Source organism: Procambarus clarkii, unplaced genomic scaffold (genome assembly GCF_040958095.1).
Source record: "Procambarus clarkii isolate CNS0578487 unplaced genomic scaffold, FALCON_Pclarkii_2.0 HiC_scaffold_101, whole genome shotgun sequence".
Taxonomy (NCBI): Eukaryota; Metazoa; Arthropoda; class Malacostraca; order Decapoda; family Cambaridae; genus Procambarus; species Procambarus clarkii.
In genome coordinates this window covers 33802-53479 of record NW_027189134.1, presented here as the reverse complement: position 1 = coordinate 53479, position 19678 = coordinate 33802, and the positions used below count along the sequence as shown (strand labels likewise).

Here is a 19678-nt window from a genome sequence, read left to right as displayed (position 1 = left end):
CTGGCCACATCTGTGGTAGAAAAAAAACAAAAAAAAAACTGCCAGGCCAAGTGACTACCGTCACCACACAGCTTACACACTTTTGTCTGCTTAGGTCGTTCTGGCTCGTGTTTACCTGCAGTGTACCCCGTTCCCCGAGGATACCCTCTACCGGTACCCTGGTTCTGGTGGTACTTCCTGTTGCTTCCTGAGCAGGCGTGTATCGTGGTGGAGCAGGAGTGAACCTGCCTCCACGTGCTCCCTCCTCGCTGCCCACGAGTACCCTGATGGGGTCCCCACGACACACCACTCGTATTGTGTCCCTGGAACACCCTTGGCTCCCAGCCCTTATTATTGTTACGTCGAGGAGCACCTCGCCCCTTGCCCTTGGAATGTGTGACCCCCGCCGCGGGTCCATCCTCCACTGGCTGAGCTACTGGGGCCCAGAGCTGAGCCTGTCTCTCTTGCGTGTCTGCAAGATTTGCCTGTTCCTTAGGGGACACTTCCTTGAAAATGTCATCCTCTGTCAGTTTATGTGTCGGGCTATTCTCCGCCCAAAACACTGCATGTTTCACCGCTTCCTTAAAAGACTTAGCTTCCCTGCAGTGTAACGCACTTTCCCGTGGTAATGCACCGAAAAAAACACTCCGTTGCATAGAATCTCTTACTACCCCGTGAACTGCGTTTCCGTCCGCTCAATCACATCACCCAAGAGTCTTATTCTATGGCCAAACGCCCTTAATTGTTCCCCTGGTTCTCGTTTAAGTGCAGCTAACTGAGCCTTTAGTTCTACTGCATCGTGCTGCACATCGTAATGATCTATCAGTTCCTGCTTAAACTCGCTATAACTAATTTCCGCCGAGTTGAGCAGGGTCTTTGCTTCCCCTTTCACCTTGGAATATGCCAATGCAATCTTTGCCTGATCCGACCATGACCCCACACTAGTCGCCTTCTCTAGAGCAAAGAAAAATGTTCTAATATCCGTCAGTAACTGACCTTTCGAATCCCGTTTGGCGCCCCAAAACGTGGGTATGTCTCCATATACCTTAGGTCCTGCATTAGTCGTCTCATGCGTGCTCAACACATTTTTCAACCACTGTGCAACCTGCCCCATTGTCTCTGACGCTGCTGCCTGCGCCGTAAGCAACGCCGCCGTGTTATCACCACTCACCCTGACCGACATTACTCGTGGCCTGGCCACTGGCGCCCCTATTACTACCCGTACCCGTCATGGCTACTCGCCCCTTATGTGCTCGTGTATGAACCAGCTTGACGCTTTGCCGTACAGTAACCTTACTTGGCCTTATTCCCTTAATCTCACTAGAATCACTTATAATTTTAAGCCACCATTAACAACGTCACTTATCAGTTCCCCACACTACTGTTTCCACCCCTTAGGGGACTTTTCCCTGCCGCACAACGTGGCCACTCCACTTGGCCACACACCTTGGCCCCACACCCCACTATGGCCACTCACAAGCCCACACACCTTCCCTTCCTCACTCCTTATATCCACCGTCCTGAACACAACTCGACGTCTACCAATTCCCGAACATTCCCTCACCAACAAAACCAGTAACACACTTCCTTCATCTCTCAAAGTGCTCCAAAACCTGTTTGCGCTGCCACCAAATATGTCGTGACGCTGAACCCCGGTTCATTCCGAACACAGCGATTACACAACACATAACACCTTGCCTCAGCAACCGTTACTACCACCGTGTACTCCTACACACACCAGACCCTTGAGGCGTACCACTAGGTTTGTACTGGAACACAATGAATGAACACATGGAAGGTATTTAAAGGCCGTCGGGTTTTGTCATTTAATTACAAAGAATAGACTCTGACAAATAATAACATATTAACATACTCTATTTGGTCAATACACTTCCAATACCCATAGACCACTTGACCTCCGCGATCACCACCCACACTCGTTACTTCCGCCTAAGTCCCTAATACGGAATGATTACTACAACGCTCCACACCCGGTTAGTCTTTCATTCAATACTCACATACTGCAGACTTAACTTGGTCACTAAGATCACATCAGGTTCTCGCATAGCTGTCTGCTACACTTCGCTGCTGCCACAAACGGAGATCCAGAGGACTTCTCAGTTCAACTCCCACAATCAGACTGACTTTAGCCAACCATGGCCTCAAACATTTCACCACGCCTCTCAAGGAAGGTAAAATCCGATTAACCTTATCCCTAGAGCGGTAACCTTGATCCTTGAAGCCTGACGAAGAATAATTCCTCTTTCCAGGAATTATTAATTTGGCTAAACAGCTTCGGTCTTAATCCATTGACCTTTCTTAGATATGTGATCCATAGTCTGTCTACTTAACATGTACTTCCAATCATCATTCGTTAAGTGTTGTAGTAATGATCCTCTAGCTAATAATTCCTACTAACTTGTGGATTACAACACACGTATCTAATTTGGGATGTTTGGGATATTTTGAAAACTGCAGAGGGGTTTGGGCAAAATGTGACCCACCGCCGCTTTCAGTAATTGGCATATTTTTGGTATTGAAAGTCGGAATTTCAAACTGCGAATAGGTGCAGAGAGCCAGAATTTGGGTCCAAAATATGGCTCAGGTATCGAATTTGGGATGTTTGGGATATTTTGAAAACTGCAGGGGGGTTTGGGCAAAATGTGACCCACCGCCGCTTTCAGTAATTGGCATATGTTTGGTATAAAAAGTCGGAATTTCAAACTGCGAATAGGTGCAGAGAGCCAGAATTTGGGTCCAAAATATGGCTCAGGGGTCGAATTTGGGATGTCTGGGATATTTTGAAAACTGCAGGGGGGTTTGGGCAAAATGTGATCCACCGCCACTTTCAGTAATTGGCATATTTTCGGTATAAAAAGTAGGAATTTCAAACTGCGAATAGGTGCAGAGAGCCAGAATTTGGGTCCAAAATATGGCTCAGGTATCGAATTTGGGATGTTTGGGTTATTTTCAAAACTTCAGGGGGGGGTTTGGGCAAAATGTGACCCACCGCCGCTTACAGTAATTGGAATAATTTTGGTATAAAAAGTCGGAATTTCAAACTGCGAATAGGTGCAGAGAGCCAGAATTTGGGTCCAAAATATGGCTCAGGTATCGAATTTGGGATGTTTGGGATATTTTGAAAACTGCAGAGGGGTTTGGGCAAAATGTGACCCACCGCCGCTTTCAATAATTGGCCGATTTTTTGTATAAAAAGTCGGAATTTCAAACTGCGAATAGGTGCAGAGAGCCAGAATTTGGGCCCAAAATATGGCTCAGGTATTGAATTTGGGATGTTTTGAAAACAGCAGGGGGGTTTTGGGCAAAATGTGACCCAATGCTGCTTTCAGTAATTGGCATATTTTTGGTATAAAAAGTCTGAATTTCAAACTGCGAATTGGTGCAGAGAGCCAGAATTTGGGTCCAAAATATGGCTCAATTATCGAATTTGGGATGTTTGGGATATTTCTAAAACTTCAGGGGAGTTTGGCCAAAATGTGACCCACCGCCGCTTTCAGTAATTGGCATATTTTCGGTATAAAAAGTCGGAATTTCAAACTGCGAATAGGTGCAGAGAGCCAGAATTTGGATCCAAAATATGGCTCAGGTATCGAATTTGGGATGTTTGGGATATTTTGAAAACTGCAGGGGGGTTTGGGCAAAATGTGACCCACCGCCGCTTTCAGTAATTGGCATATCCCTTGCCAACAGGTGTCTACTGGAAAAGGGAATAAAACACTGCATAACTTGGGGAAACAATGTATCTACGCTAAGGTTGACAAACATAACAATTAAATAATACAGATAATAGTCAGAAATATTTTTTAGCATGCAATAATATAAATAAAATCTTTATTGAGCAATGAGCAATCCCACCAGCACATGAATTCTAATTTAGGAAAATACACAATCATCTAACCAGAGAATTAACCGAGTATTAGCTAAAATAACCATCTTCTTGAGGTTATCTTGAGATGATTTCGGGGCATTTTAGTGTCCCCGCGGCCCGGTCCTCGACCAGGCCTCCACCCCCAGGAAGCAGCCCGTGACTGCTGACTAACACCCAGGTACCTATTTTACTGCTAGGTAACAGGGGCATAGGGTGAAAGAAATTCTGCCCATTGTTTCTCGCCGGCGCCTGGGATCGAACCCAGGATCACAGGATCACAAGTCCAGCGTGCTGTCCGCTCGGCCGACCGACTCCCATTACCAAGGAGTTAGCTTAAAACATGTCTCCTCTCGACCAAAGTTGCCAGCCTCTGCCCAAGCGTCGGATCCCAGGGCAGGCGTCTACCACAATATCAACTAAATATCCACATAAACTATTGTAGAAATTCTACTAACAAAATGTAGTACTAATATTCAAATCATTATTAATCATAAGAGTATATAATAATGTTACATTACTCAATATAATTTACTGGCAAACAATAATAAGAATTAGTCAAGGTTGAACTATACTCACTCGCTTGACATCAAGTTCCCACACTGGCCACATCCAAATATGGTCAACCCCCCACACGGAGAAACCAACATGAAAATACTTGCAAAAGCCTCATACAATATAATGCAACTCAGGCACACAACAGCATGCTACAATATATAACATACAAGAATCTAATATCATACAACTGGATACTATAATAATTATAGAACAAGGCAATAGTAATATAAGCATCAAGAGTAATGTTAGAATCCTAGTAAGATTCGTAACAGCAGGACTCGGGGTCGAAGGTGTTACTTACTCTACAGGCAGCATAACGGAGGCAAAAACATTGAGCGTTGCCCTGAGAGAAGGAGACAGAGCAACCTTCAAACTCTCAAAAAGTGAGTGGGGACCCAGGGGTCGCATCCATTGGACCCCTTTCACCCCTACAGGGCTTCCCAGGGCCCTAAGACAGGGTTTTGTTAAGGGTAAGCCCAGCCAGGGTACTGCTAACTGGCACCCAAGTCTACCAAACAAATTTCTAAAACTGAACCCCCGGGACGTGTCCACTCACGGGGGCCAAGCAGGGGGAACCACCGAGCCCAGGAGGTCAGGGTCCTAATATAACAGGGGGCAGGGGAACAAAAGCCGGCCCCCCCCCCACTAGGTACAAAAGCAGGCCCCCCCCCCCACTAGGTACAAAAGCAGGCCCCCCCCCCACTAGGTACAAAAGCAGGCCCCCCCCACTAGGTACAAAAGCAGGGCCCCCCCACTAGGTACAAAAGCAGGGCCCCCCCACTAGGTACAAAAGCAGGCCCCCCCCCACTAGGTACAAAAGCAGGCCCCCCCCACTAGGTACAAAAGCAGGGCCCCCCCACTAGGTACAAAAGCAGGGCCCCCCCCACTAGGTACAAAAGCAGGCCCCCCCCCCACTAGGTACAAAAGCTGGCCCCCCCCACTAGGTACAAAAGCAGGCCCCCCCCACTAGGTACAAAAGCAGGCCCCCCCCCACTAGGTACAAAAGCAGGCCCCCCCCCACTAGGTACAAAAGCAGGCCCCCCCCCACTAGGTACAAAAGCAGGCCCCCCCCACTAGGTACAAAAGCAGGCCCCCCCCACTAGGTACAAAAGCAGGGCCCCCCCACTAGGTACAAAAGCAGGGCCCCCCACTAGGTACAAAAAAAATGAACAGAAAAACCCCGCAAGAGGACAACGATACCCAGAAGGAACAGAACCGGCCACTGTAATATGTGAAAACTAGCTGCGCAGTACCCTGTGCTCCTACCAGTGCAAAAACTACCAGTTACCCCAAGGTAAAAAGCGAAGAGGAAACCCCCCAACACTCCCAGGGCGGTCAATTACCGAGCAGCAAAAGACCAACAGAGGTAGTTCCCAAGGTGCCTTGTGGAAGATAACCCCAGTCCCCAAGGGCTGGGGCACTCAGTACAGGGCACTCAGTACAGGGCACTCAGCACTCAGTACAGGGCACTCAGCACTCAGTACAGGGCACTCAGCACTCAGTACAGGACACTCAGCACTCAGTACAGGGCACTCAGCACTCAGTACAGGACACTCAGCACTCAGTACAGGGCACTCAGCACTCAGTACAGGACACTCAGCACTCAGTACAGGGCACTCAGCACTCAGTACAGGACACTCAGCACTCAGTACAGGACACTCAGCACTCAGTACAGGGCACTCAGCACTCAGTACAGGACACTCAGCACTCAGTACAGGACACTCAGCACTCAGTACAGGGCACTCAGCACTCAGTACAGGGCACTCAGCACTCAGTACAGGGCACTCAGCACTCAGTACAGGGCACTCAGCACTCAGTACAGGGCACTCAGCACTCAGTACAGGGCACTCAGCACTCAGTACAGGGCACTCAGCACTCAGTACAGGGCACTCAGGGAAGGGAACCCTAAGCACATGCAGCCCGAGTACCTGTGAATAATAGATTATTACTCCCTGCTCACAGGCCACTGTAAGAGCAGTACTGAACACAAGGCATAGCACAACAGAGAGAATCTGGAGCTGGAGCCACACGACTGAGCCTTATCACATCAGCCGAGAACTGGGGTGTGGATCGCTGGCATGAGGGGTCTGAGGCTCCCCCTTCCCCCTCCCGGGGGTGGGGGGGGGGAGCTGAGCAGACAAGTGACATGGCACATGTGACATCATGCTCGTTTTCATTTGGGGAGTTGAGTCCACTCGTTAGTTTCAGTAGTGGTTTTAACCAGAAGAGGGGCTTGTTTTGAGGCACTTGCCTTTCTGGGTGCCTGGCCTGGTCAATGGCAGACATAGAATGCTCCAAATCACATGTGCAGTTCTATAGGCCATTGCTCCTCGTGCCTCATTGAGGGGGCCAGGTTCTGGCTCGTGGTCCCTGGTAGGCCTAAAACTTCATTCACACTGATGCCAAAGTGTAATAATACTGTATACATATCTGCCTGGATAGCTCTGTGGAGCCTCCGGGCTCTCACCTAGAAAATGACGTTTCATTACATTCAAAGCTGGTTTTTTATTGTTTTGTGTGATGGGACTAAAAAGGAGTTCCCAGAAACCTTGGCAAGATGAGAAGGCTCAACTGTATCTACACTCGAATTGAAAGGGACAACCCTCGTAGCTTCCGAAGGGATATCCCAAAGAATAACCCCAACCCTAAACCTGCTACTGGGCCAGGGGCAGGGGGAAAAGAGAAGGGCAAACTCCCTGCCCAAAGGAGAAAGAAGGAAAAGGAGGTATGGACAAAATCACCGCCTATTCCATGAGACAAGCATCATTTGCTAGCCCCGGACCTCAAACCGGGGACACAACCTTGACTGCTGCAATCCAGGAACTAAAGACACCAGCAGTTGCTGCCAGAAGCCCCTCAAAAATTGGCAGAGTAGAGCAACTTGAAGGGAGCATCCCCTTCATGACTCAGGGCCAAAGATGTCACAGACCCAACAGATAGCAGTGGAGGCAGACAAACTGAACATTGCCACAAAGCATGGATGGTGCGCAACCCAGAGATTTGCTCGAAGTGAGAGCAGGGATGGTGGGTGGATCACAAGGACCACCAAACCCATAGGGGTTTTCCAGGGCTTGCAGGGTGAATGTTCCCTGCAGGTATGCCCAGGCACTGTTATCGCCATGCTGGTAACTCCTATATAATTGTATAGGTTTCCCCTATTAACACCCAATACCACCAGAAAGAGCAAGAGAAACCAAAAAGGGGAACATCCATGCCTAGACACTAGGTAAACCTAATAAGTCAGGAATGGCACAAATAACCCCCCCTTAGAGGAATGAGGGCACGATGAAAAATAAAGGCCATAAAAGGACCGAATTGCCAATTAAGTACCACTAACTCTCAAGATACCCGACCGTGGAACAAAGGAGAATAGCAGACCAAACCAGGTATGGTAATCTGGAAGGCCTACCTCAGTGCGCCCCACCAGCATATAAACACACTCGACCCAAGGAGAGACTGACAGTCCAAGACAATAAGCTTACCTTCAGGGCGAGAGCCACCACAAGCATGGAGACCCCTTTAGGGAGTGAACCCTGACAACGCAAGGACAGCACTTAATGAGCGCACATGGAAGGTAGCCCTGGGCACATGCAGCTCCAAGAACACTAAACTCCTGGCTCACGTTGCACAACCATACACAGAAAAAGCCTCGAGGGCAAAACACCACTGAGCTGAAACCAAGACCAGAGTCAGAACAATGAGAGGGGAACTAGGCACATACATATCAGCATTAGAACTGAGGGTGGAGCAGTTGGCTGACACCTGACTGCCTCCCTCCTTTCCCCAAATGTTGAGGGAGGTGGAGGCAACTGAGCTAGCTCAAGTTTCATGAATTTTCAATTGTTTGTTTACATTGTTGTTCATTTGGTGGTTTTGAGGCTGTGGTGTATTTTGTTGCATTGACTTTCTAGGTGCCTTGCTTTGGTGGTGGCAAACAGAAATAAGTTGACAAATTTTTTTCATAACTGCCTTTGCTCCCTGCACCTGTGAGGTGGGTCAGGTTCTGTCAATACGAACTCCACAACTGATGGCACCTTGTAGTTTGGCACTATATCAGTATAGTAGCTTCAGGGAGCCACTAGGGGCTTTCCCCTGAAAAAAATAGGTTGTGGAAATAATAAGACTCAAATAGTAGTTATATCATCTAAGACTAGCCGGTGTGGAACTGTTCCAGGTCTAAAACAGACTTACTTGTTCATCCACACCTTAATCTCTGAACCATTTAGGGTTAAGGTGTTCCACTCAATACAATAATTTAGTGATGTTTGCAATGCTGGACAGTTCTTAGAATTATGATACTGAGGATATAACAGTTAATGTGTTTCTTTTTTCTCCTGTGCAGGAACGCAATGTGGAAGTGTTATTCTGCTACGAGGCCTATGATGTAGTTCTCATGCAGCTACGGGAATTCACTAACAGGAAAATTGTTTCTGTAGAGAAAGAAAAGCGTCAGCATAAAGAAGCAGTTGATTACGAAGGAAGTAAGAAACTTAACAACTTTTGTATAACTTTTCTAACTGGCTGCTAAGAAGGCAGAAAAAACATTATGTTCATGAGTTTTTATTCATTTTTTGGTGAAAATTTAAAAAAATTCTGATATTACTGCTAATTCCCCTCCTCTTTTAATTTGTATATTAATGTGAAATAACTGGTGTCCCATAATTTTCTGTTCTCGTAAGTTTCCAATTGTCTACATTCATCTACAATCTGGATTAATTAAAATTCCATAATGCCCATTGAATCTTTGCACACAAGTGCATTCAAATCATTAATTTGATTTTTAATACTGCTTTTGTTATTGTATTTTCTGTGAGGAAAATTGTCAGCTCTCTGGAGCTATCACACTGAATAACTGCCATACTACTAGGTGTCATCAGTTGCCGAGTTCTGTTGGCCTTCTGTGGACTTTGAGAAAAAAGTCCACTACGGGCTCACCATAGCCCGTGCTACTTGGAACTTTTTGTTCCAAGGAACGAATCTTATACAACAAAACAACTATGAGCCAGATCCTGCCCCCCCCCTCAGAGAGGAGCAGGGAGCAATGGCCTGTGAACACTTTAAATAAATGTAAAGTTTATCATCTTTTCCACCATCCAAGGGAAGGCTCCTAGCAAGATAAGCAAATCAAAACAGACTACCGCATCGTTAAAACGAAACCGTAGCCTAAAATTTCCCAAACGAACTCCCCCACAATGAAAACAAAATTTTGTAAAACTAGCCCCCCCCCTTCACTAGTCTGCCCCCCCCCTTCTTCACTAGTCTGCCCCCCCCCTTCTTCACTAGTCTGCCCCCCCCTTCTTCACTAGTCTGCCCCCACCCCCTTCTTCACTAGTCTGCCCCCCCCTTTCTTCACTAGTCTGCCCCCCCCCTTCTTCACTAGTCTGCCCCCCCCTTCTTCACTAGTCTGCCCCCCCCTTCTTCACTAGTCTGCCCCCCCTTCTTCACTAGTCTGCCCCCCCTCCCCCTTCTTCACTAGTCTGCCCCCCCCTCCCCCTTCTTCACTAGTCTGCCCCCCCCTCCCCCTTCTTCACTAGTCTGCCCCCCCTCCCCCTTCTTCACTAGTCTGCCCCCCCCTCCCCCTTCTTCACTAGTCTGCCCCCCCTCCCCCTTCTTCACTAGTCTGCCCCCCCCCCTTCTTCCCTAGTCTGCCCCCCCCCTTCTTCACTAGTCTGCCCCCCCCTTCTTCACTAGTCTGCCCCCCCCTTCTTCACTAGTCTGCCCCCCCTCCCCCTTCTTCACTAGTCTGCCCCCCCCCCTTCTTCACTAGTCTGCCCCCCCCTTCTTCACTAGTCTTCCCCCCCTCCCCCTTCTTCACTAGTCTGCCCCCCCCTTCTTCACTAGTCTGCCCCCCCCTTCTTCACTAGTCTGCCCCCCCCTTCTTCACTAGTCTGCCCCTCCCTTCTTCACTAGTCTGCCCCCCCCCTCCCCCTTCTTCACTAGTCTGCCCCCCCCTTCTTCACTAGTCTGCCCCCCTCCCCCTTCTTCACTAGTCTGCCCCCCCTTCTTCACTAGTCTGCCCCCCCTTCTTCACTAGTCTGCCCCCCCCCTTCTTCACTAGTCTGCCCCCCCTCCCCCTTCTTCACTAGTCTGCCCCCCCTCCCCCTTCTTCACTAGTCTGCCCCCCCCTTCTTCACTAGTCTGCCCCCCCTTCTTCACTAGTCTGCCCCCCCTCCCCCTTCTTCACTAGTCTGCCCCCCCCCTCTTCTTCACTAGTCTGCCCCACCCCCTTCTTCACTAATCTGCCCCCCCCCCCCCCCTTCTTCACTAGTCTGCCCCCCCCCTTCTTCACTAATCTGCCCCCCCCCCCTTCTTCACTAGTCTGCCCTCGCCCCTTCTTCACTAGTCTGCCCCCCCCCTCCCCCTTCTTCACTAGTCTGCCCCCCCCCCACCTGCCTGGGTCAGCCAGGTCGTGCAGAGTCTAGTTCTATACTGATGTCCGGGCCTGGTAGTCACTGTGCTCTGGCATCCCGTTTTCTTTGGTGTTTTTGCTTTTGAGGCGGTGTGTTCGTATAGGGATGTGTGCGTGAGCCAGGAGTTTAGTGTACTGGAACTGCATGTGCTCAGGGTTTCCTTCCCTGTGCGCTCTGTAAGTACTAGCCTTGCATGGTGAAGGTTATCTTCCCTGGGGGCATTCAGTCAACACTCCTTTCAGGGGGGCTTCCTCACTTGTGGTGGTCCTCGCCCTTAAGGTAAACCTTTAATCTGTGTTATTAAATAAATTAAATATATTAAAGCCTTTAATAAGTAAAATCTGTGACTTTGTTTTTCCTTGGTTTGGGAGTGTTTTGGTTGGTGGGATGCATTGTGGTCTGTGTGACCAGGGGAGCATTGTGGTCTGTGTGACCAGTTATGGTTGGTGGGGAGCATTGTGGTCTGTGTGACCAGTTATGTTTGGTGGGGAGCATTGTGGTCTGTGTGACCAGTTATGGTTGGTGGGGAGCATTGTGGTCTGTGTGACCAGTTATGGTTGGTGGGGAGCATTGTGGTCTGTGTGACCAGTTATGGTTGGTGGGGAGCATTGTGGTCTGTGTGACCAGGGGAGCATTGTGGTCTGTGTGACCAGGGGAGCATTGTGGTCTGTGTGACCAGGGGAGCATTGTGGTCTGTGTGACCAGTTATGGTTGGTGGGGAGCATTGTGGTCTGTGTGACCAGTTATGTTTGGTGGGGAGCATTGTGGTCTGTGTGACCAGTTTATGGTTGGTGGGGAGCATTGTGGTCTGTGTGACCAGTTATGGTTGGTGGGGAGGCATTGTGGTCTGTGTAACCAGTTATGTTTGGTGGGGGAGCATTGTGGTCTGTGTGACCAGTTATGTTTGGTGGGGAGCATTGTGGTCTGTGTGACCAGTTATGTTTGGTGGGGAGCATTGTGGTCTGTGTGACCAGTTTTGTTTGGTGGGGAGCATTGTGGTCTGTGTGACCAGGGGAGCATTGTGGTCTGTGTGACCAGTTATGTTTGGTGGGGAGCATTGTGGTCTGTGTGACCAGTTATGTTTGGTGGGGAGCATTGTGGTCTGTGTGACCAGGGGAGCATTGTGGTCTGTGTGACCAGTTATGTTTGGTGGGGAGCATTGTGGTCTGTGTGACCAGTTATGGTTGGTGGGGAGCATTGTGGTCTGTGTGACCAGTTATGGTTGGTGGGGAGCATTGTGGTCTGTGTGACCAGGGGAGCATTGTGGTCTGTGTGACCAGTTATGTTTGGTGGGGAGCATTGTGGTCTGTGTGACCAGTTATGTTTGGTGGGGAGCATTGTGGTCTGTGTGACCAGGGGAGCATTGTGGTCTGTGTGACCAGTTATGGTTGGTAGGGAGCATTGTGGTCTGTGTGACCAGTTATGTTTGGTGGGGAGCATTGTGGTCTGTGTGACCAGTTATGTTTGGTGGGGAGCATTGTGGTCTGTGTGACCAGGGGAGCATTGTGGTCTGTGTGACCAGTTATGTTTGGTGGGGAGCATTGTGGTCTGTGTGACCAGTATGTTTGGTGGGGAGCATTGTGGTCTGGTGTGACCAGGGGAGCATTGTGGTCTGTGTGACCAGTTATGTTTGGTGGGAAGCATTGTGGGTCTGTGTGACCAGTTATGTTTGGTAGGGAGCATTGTGGTCTGTGTGACCAGGGGAGCATTGTGGTCTGTGTGACCAGTTATGTTTGGTGGGAAGCATTGTGGTCTGTGTGACCAGTTATGTTTGGTGGGGAGCATTGTGGTCTGTGTGACCAGGGGAGCATTGTGGTCTGTGTGACCAGTTATGGTTGGTGGGGAGCATTGTGGTCTGTGTGACCAGGGGAGCATTGTGGTCTGTGTGACCAGGGGAGCATGTGGTCTGTGTGACCAGTTATGTTTGGTGGGGAGCATTGTGGTCTGTGTGTGACCAGTTTTGGTTGGGTGGGGAGCATTGTGGTCTGTGTGACCAGTTATGGTTGGTGGGGAGCATTGTGGTCTGTGTGACCAGGGGAGCATTGTGGTCTGTGTGACCAGGGGAGCATTGTGGTCTGTGTGACCAGTTATGGTTGGTGGGGAGCATTGTGGTCTGTGTGACCAGGGGAGCATTGTGGTCTGTGTGACCAGGGGGAGCATTGTGGTCTGTGTGACCAGTTATTGTTTGGTGGGGAGCATTGTGGTCTGTGTGACCAGTTATGGTTGGTGGGGAGCATTGTGATCTGTGTGACCAGTTATGGTTGGTGGGGAGCATTGTGGTCTGTGAGACCAGGGGAGCATTGTGGTCTGTGTGACCAGTTATGTTTGGTGGGGAGCATTGTGGTCTGTGTGACCAGTTATGTTTGGTGGGGAGCATTGTGGTCTGTGTGACCAGTTATGGTTGGTGGGGAGCATTGTGGTCTGTGTGACCAGGGGAGCATTGTGGTCTGTGTGACCAGTTATGTTTGGTGGGGAGCATTGTGGTCTGTGTGACCAGTTATGGTTGGTGGGGAGCATTGTGGTCTGTGTGACCAGGGGAGCATTGTGGTCTGTGTGACCAGGGGAGCATTGTGGTCTGTGTGACCAGTTATGTTTGGTGGGGAGCATTGTGGTCTGTGTGACCAGTTATGTTTGGTGGGGAGCATTGTGGTCTGTGTGACCAGGGGAGCATTGTGGTCTGTGTGACCAGTTCTGGTTGGTGGGGAGCATTGTGGTCTGTGTGACCAGTTATGTTTGGTGGGGAGCATTGTGGTCTGTGTGACAAGTTATGTTTGGTGGGGAGCATTGTGGGTCTGTGTGACAGAGGGAGCATTGTGATCTGTGTGACCAGTTATGTTTGTGGGAGCATTGTGGTCTGTGTGACCAGATTTATGTTTGGTGGGGGAGCATTGTGGTCTGTGTGACCAGGGGGAGCATTGTGGTCGGTGTGACCAGTTATGTTTGGTGGGAAGCATTGTGGTCTGTGTGGACCAGTTATGTTTGGTGGGGAGCATTGTGGTCTGTGTGACCAGGGGAGCATTGTGGTACTGTGTGACCATTATGTTGGTGGGAAGCATTGTGGTCTGTGTGACCAGTTATGTTTTGGTGGGGAGCATTGTGGTCTGTGTGACCATGGGAGCATTGTGGTCTGTGTGACCAGTTATGGTTGGTGGGGAGCATTGTGGTCTGTGTGACCAGGGGGATGCATTGTGGTCTGTGTGACCAGGGGAGCATTGTGGTCTGTGTGACCAGTTATGTTTGGTGGGGAGCATTGTGGTCTGTGTGACCAGTTTTGGTTGGTGGGGAGCATTGTGGTCTGTGTGACCAGTTATGGTTGGTGGGGAGCATTGTGGTCTGTGTGACCAGGGAGCATTGTGGTCTGTGTGACCAGGGGAGCATTGTGGTCTGTGTGACCATTTATGGTTGGTGGGGAGCATTGTGGTCTGTGTGACCAGGGGAGCATTGTGGTCTGTGTGACCAGGGGAGCATTGTGGTCTGTGTGACCAGTTATGTTTGCTGGGAGCATTGTGGTCTGTGTGACCAGTTTTGGTTGGTGGGGAGCATTGTGGTCTGTGTGACCAGTTATGGTTGGTGGGGACATTGTGGTCTGTGTGACCAGGGAGGGGACATTGTGGTCTGTGTGACCAGGGGAGCATTGTGGTCTGTGTGACCAGGGGAGCATTGTGGTCTGTGTGACCAGTTATGGTTGGTGGGGAGCATTGTGGTCTGTGTGACCAGGGGCATTGTGGTCTGTGTGACCAGGGAGCATTGTGGTCTGTGTGACCAGGGAGCATTGTGGTCTGTGTGACCAGGGGAGCATTGTGGTCTGTGTGACCAGTTATGGTTGGTGTGGAGCATTGTGGTCTGTGTGACCAGGGGAGCATTGTGGTCGGTGTGACGCAGGGAGCATTGTGGTCTGTGTGACCAGGGGAGCATTGTGGTCTGTGTGACCAGGGGAGGCATTTGTGGTCTGTGTGACCAGGGGAGCATTGTGGTCTGTGTGACCAGTTATGGTTGGTGGGGAGCATTGTGGTCTGTGTGACCAGGGGAGGCATTGTGGTCTGTGTGACCAGGTGGAGCATTGTGGTGCTGTGTGACCAAGTTATGTTTGTGGGGAGGGTAAAGGGAAGCATTGTGGTCTGTGTGACCAGTTTTGGTTGTGTGGGGAGTCATTGTGGTCTGTGTGACCAGTTAGGGTTGGTGGGGAGCATTGGTGGTCTGTGTGACCAGTTATGGTTGGTGGGGAGCATTGTTGTCTGTGTGACCAGGGGAGGGGCATTGTGGTCTGTGTGATCAGTTATGGTTGGTGGGGAGTGCATTGTGGTGCTGTGTGACCAGTTATGGGTTGGTGGGGGAGTAGCATTGTGGTCTGTGTGACCAGTTATGGTTGGTGGGGAGCATTGTGGTCTGTGTGACGAGTTATGTTGGTGGTGGAGCATTGTGGTCTGTGTGACCCGTTATGGTTGGTGGGGGAGCATTGTGGTCTGTGTGACCAGTTATGGGTTGGTGGGGAGCATTGTGGTCTGTGTGACCGAGGGGGGAGCTTGTGGTCTGTGTGACCGAGTTATGGTTGGTAGGGAGCATTGTGGTCTGTGTGAACCAGTTATGTTTGTGGTGGGGAGGGCATTGTGGTCTGTGTGACCAGTTATGTTTGGTGGGGAGCATTGTGGTCTGTGTGACCAGGGGAGGTCATTTGTGGTCTGTGTGACCAGTTATGTTTGGTGGGGAGCATTGTGGTCTGTGTGACCAGTTATGTTTGGTGGGAGTATTGTGGTCTGTGTGACCAGGGGAGCATTGTGGTCTGTGTGACCATTTATGTTTGGTGGGAAGCATTGTGGTCTGTGTGACCAGTTATGTTTGGTGGGGAGCATTGTGTGTCTGGTGTGACCAGGGGGAGCATTGTGTGGTTCTGTGTGAACCAGTTTAATGTTTGGTGTGAAGCATTGTGGTCTGTGTGACCAGTTTATGGTTTGGTGGGGAGCAGTGTGGTGTCTGGTGTGACCAGGTGTGTAGCATTGTGGTTGCTGTGTGACCAGTATTTGTTGGTGGGGAGCATTGTGGTCTGGTGGGCACACAGGGGAGCATTGTGGTCTGTGTGACCAGGGGAGCATTGGTGGTCTGTGTGACCAGTTATGTTTGGTGGGGAGCATTGTGGGTCTGTGTGACCGAGTTTTGGTTGGTGTGGAGGCATTGTGGTCTGTGTGAACCAGTTATGGTCTGGTGGGGAGGCATTGTGGTCTGTGTGACCAGGGGAGCATTGTGGTCGGTGTGAACCAGTGGGAGCATTGTGGTCTGTGTTGACCTGATTTATGTTGGTGAGAGCCTTGTGGTCTGTGTGACCAGGGGGAGCATTGGTGGTCCTGTGGTGTGAACCAGGGGAGCATTGTGGTCTGTGTGACCGAAGGGTAGCATTGTGGTCTGTGGGACCAGTTATGTTTGGTGGGGAGCATTGTGGTCTGTGTGACCAGTTATGGTTGGTGGGAGCATTGTGATCTGTGTGACCAGTTATGGTTGGTGGGGAGCATTGTGGTCTGTGAGACCAGGGGAGCATTGTGGTCTGTGTGACCAGTTATGTTTGGTGGGGAGCATTGTGGTCTGTGTGACCAGTTATGTTTGGTGGGGAGCATTGTGGTCTGTGTGACCAGTTATGGTTGGTGGGAGCATTGTGGTCTGTGTGACCAGGGGAGCATTGTGGTCTGTGTGATCAGTTATGTTTGGTGGGGAGCATTGTGGTCTGTGTGACCATTATGGTTGGTGGGGAGCATTGTGGTCTGTGTGACCAGGGGCATTGTGGTCTGTGTGACCAGGGGAGCATTGTGGTCTGTGTGACCAGTTATGTTTGGTGGGGAGCATTGTGGTCTGTGTGACCAGGGGAGCATTGTGGTCTGTGTGACCAGTTATGTTTGGTGGGGAGCATTGTGGTCTGTGTGACCAGTTATGTTTGGTGGGGGAGCATTGTGGTCTGTGTGACCAGGGGAGCATTGTGGTCTGTGTGACCAGTTATGTTTGGTGGGAAGCATGTGGTCTGTGTGACCAGTTATGTTTGGTGGGGAGCATTGTGGTCTGTGTGACCAGGGGAGGCATTGTGGTCTGTGTGACCAGTTATGTTTGGTGGGAAGCATGTGGTCTGTGTGACCAGTTATGTTTGGTGGGGAGCATTGTGGTCTGTGTGACCAGGGGAGCATTGTGGTCTGTGGAGACCAGTTATGGTTGGTGGGGAGCATTGTGGTCTGTGTGACCAGGGGAGCATTGTGGTCTGTGTGACCAGGGGAGCATTGTGGTCTGTGTGACCAGTTATGTTTGGTGGGGAGCATTGTGGTCTGTGTGACCGAGTTTTGGTTGTGGGGAGCATTGTGGTCCTGTGTGACCAGTTATGGTTGGGTGGGGAGCATTGTGGTCTGTGTGACCAGGGGAGCATTGTGGTCTGTGTGACCAGGGGAGCATTGTGGTCCTGTGTGACCATTTATGGTTGGTGGGGAGCATTGTGGTCTGTGTGACCAGGGGAGCATTGTGGTCTGTGTGACCAGGGGAGCATTGTGTCTGTGTGACCAGTTATGTTTGGTGGGAGCATTGTGGTCTGTGTGACCAGTTTTGGTTGTGTGGGGAGCATTGTGGTCGTGTGACCAGTTATGGTTGGTGGGGAGCATTGTGGTCTGTGTGACCAGGGGAGCATTGTGGTCTGTGTGACCAGGGGAGCATTGTGGTCTGTGTGACCAGGGGAGCATTGTGGTCTGTGTGACCAGTTATGGTTGGTGGGGAGCATTGTGGTCTGTGTGACCAGGGGAGAATTGTGGTCTGTGTGACCAGGGAGCATTGTGGTCTGTGTGACCAGGGGAGCATTGTGGTCTGTGTGACCAGTTATGTTTGGTGGGAGCATTGTGGTCTGTGTGACCAGTTATGGTTGGTGGGGAGCATTGTGGTCTGTGTGACCAGGGGAGCATTGTGGTCTGTGTGACCAGTTATGTTTGGTGGGGAGCATTGTGGTCTGTGTGACCAGTTATGGTTGGTGGGGAGCATTGTGGTCTGTGTGACCAGGGGAGCATTGTGGTCTGTGTGACCAGGGGAGCATTGTGGTCTGTGTGACCAGTTATGTTTGGTGGGGAGCATTGTGGTCTGTGTGACCAGGGGAGCATTGTGGTCTGTGTGACCAGTTATGTTTGGTGGGGAGCATTGTGGTCTGTGTGACCAGTTATGTTTGGTGGGGAGCATTGTGGTCTGTGTGACCAGGGGAGCATTGTGGTCTGTGTGACCAGTTCTGGTTGGTGGGGAGCATTGTGGTCTGTGTGACCAGTTATGTTTGGTGGGGAGCATTGTGGTCTGTGTGACAAGTTATGTTTGGTGGGGAGCATTGTGGTCTGTGTGACCAGGGGAGCATTGTGGTCTGTGTGACCAGTTATGTTTGGTGGGGAGCATTGTGGTCTGTGTGACCAGTTATGTTTGGTGGGGAGCATTGTGGTCTGTGTGACCAGGGGAGCATTGTGGTCTGTGTGACCAGTTATGTTTGGTGGGAAGCATTGTGGTCTGTGTGACCAGTTATGTTTGGTGGGAGCATTGTGGTCTGTGTGACCAGGGAGCATTGTGGTCTGTGTGACCAGTTATGTTTGGTGGGAAGCATTGTGGTCTGTGTGACCAGTTATGTTTGGTGGGGAGCATTGTGGTCTGTGTGACCAGGGAGCATTGTGGTCTGTGTGACCAGTTATGGTTGGTGGGGAGCATTGTGGTCTGTGTGACCAGGGGAGCATTGTGGTCTGTGTGACCAGGGGAGCATTGTGGTCTGTGTGACCAGTTAGTTTGGTGGGGAGCATTGTGGTCTGTGTGACCAGTTTTGTTGTGGGGAGCATTGTGGTCTGTGTGACCAGTTATGGTTGGTGGGGAGCATTGTGGTCTGTGTGACCAGGGAGCATTGTGGTCTGTGTGACCAGGGGAGCATTGTGGTCTGTGTGACCATTTATGGTTGGTGAGGAGCATTGTGGTCCTGTGTAGACCAGGGAGCATTGGGTGGTCTGTGTGACCAGGGGAGCATTGTGGTCTGTGTGACCAGGGGGAGCATTGTGGTCTGGTGTGACTCCAGTTAATGTTTGGTGGGGAGCATTGTGGTCTGTGTGACCAGTTTTGGGTGGTGGGGAGCATTGGTGGTCTGTGTGACCAGTTATGGTTTTGGTGGGGACGCATTGTTGTCTGTGTGACCAGGGGAGCATTGTGGTCTGTGTGACCAGGGTGGAGCATGGTGGGTCTGTGGTGACCAGGGGGCAGAGCATTGTGGGTCTGTGTGACCAGGGGAGCAGTGTGGTCTGTGGTGAAGCAGTTTATGGTTGGTGGGAGCATTGTGGTCTGTGGTGACCAAGGGGAGCAGTTGTTGTCTGTGTTGACCAGGGGAGGCATTGTGGTTCTGTGGGTGACCAGGGGAGCATTGTTGTCTGTGTGACCAGGGGAAGTCATTGTGGTCTGTGTGACCAGTTATGGTTGGTGGGTGAGCATTTGACATGGGACATTGTGGCTGTGGAACCAGGGGAGCATTGTGGTCTGTGTGACCAGGGGAGCATTGTGGTCTGTGTGACCAGGGGAGCATTGTGGTCTGTGTGACCAGGGGAGCATTGTGGTCTGTGTGACCAGTTATGGTTGGTGGGGAGCATTGTGGTCTGTGTGACCAGGAGCATTGTGGTCTGTGTGACCAGGGGAGCATTGTGGTCTGTGTGACCAGTTATGTTTGGTGGGGAGCATTGTGGTCTGTGTGACCAGTTTTGGTTGGTGGGGAGCATTGTGGTCTGTGTGACCAGTTATGGTTGGTGGGGAGCATTGTGGTCTGTGTGACCAGTTATGGTTGGTGGGGAGCATTGTGGTCTGTGTGACCAGGGGAGAATTGTGG

The 19678-nt window shown here is 50.6% G+C and overlaps 1 protein-coding gene across 2 annotated transcripts in view; it reads left to right on the top strand.

Moving 5' to 3' along the window:
• LOC138360207 (heat shock protein 75 kDa, mitochondrial-like) overlaps positions 1–19678 on the top strand; it is a 52192-nt gene that overhangs the window by 20424 nt on the left and 12090 nt on the right. For both annotated transcript variants that reach the window (XM_069320146.1, XM_069320145.1), the window contains exon 3: positions 8766–8904. In XM_069320146.1, the coding sequence (XP_069176247.1) occupies positions 8817–8904 (88 nt within the window). In that variant the 5' untranslated portion in view covers positions 8766–8816. The remainder of the gene's footprint in view (positions 1–8765; positions 8905–19678) is intronic.